The 292-nt window shown below is 71.6% G+C and overlaps 1 protein-coding gene across 1 annotated transcript in view; it reads right to left on the bottom strand.

Moving 5' to 3' along the window:
• Nucleotides 1-292, bottom strand: part of LOC102252652 (cytochrome P450 2W1) — a 17,725-nt gene that overhangs the window by 2,821 nt on the left and 14,612 nt on the right. Inside the window, exon 9 of the mRNA XM_014535270.1 lies at nt 8-145. Within this exon, the coding sequence (XP_014390756.1) occupies nt 8-145 (138 nt within the window). The remainder of the gene's footprint in view (nt 1-7; nt 146-292) is intronic.

Genomic DNA, 292 nt, shown 5'->3' with positions numbered 1-292 from the left:
GGCCTGCCCCACAGGAGGGCCGCCCACTGCAGTGTGGCCGAGGTGGTCTCGGTGCCGGCCATGACCATGTCCAGGACACAGGCTACCACGTTCGCCTCCGAGAACAAGCCGTCGGGGTCTGTCCCCTGCGGGGCCGGTGGGCAGGGCTTACCGGAGGCTGCCCCACGGCCCCCAGCTCTGGGCTCCAGAAAAGGGGCAGAAGCCAGACTTGGCGGGAAGGGCAGCGCCAGGATCCCTGAGCACCTGCCAGCACGCGGGGCTCACCCGCCCTCCCAGCTGCCCGGAGCCGGCA

This window comes from Myotis brandtii, unplaced genomic scaffold (assembly GCF_000412655.1).
Source record: "Myotis brandtii unplaced genomic scaffold, ASM41265v1 scaffold1408, whole genome shotgun sequence".
Classification (NCBI taxonomy): Eukaryota; Metazoa; Chordata; class Mammalia; order Chiroptera; family Vespertilionidae; genus Myotis; species Myotis brandtii.
This window is presented reverse-complemented; position numbering and strand designations above follow the sequence as displayed.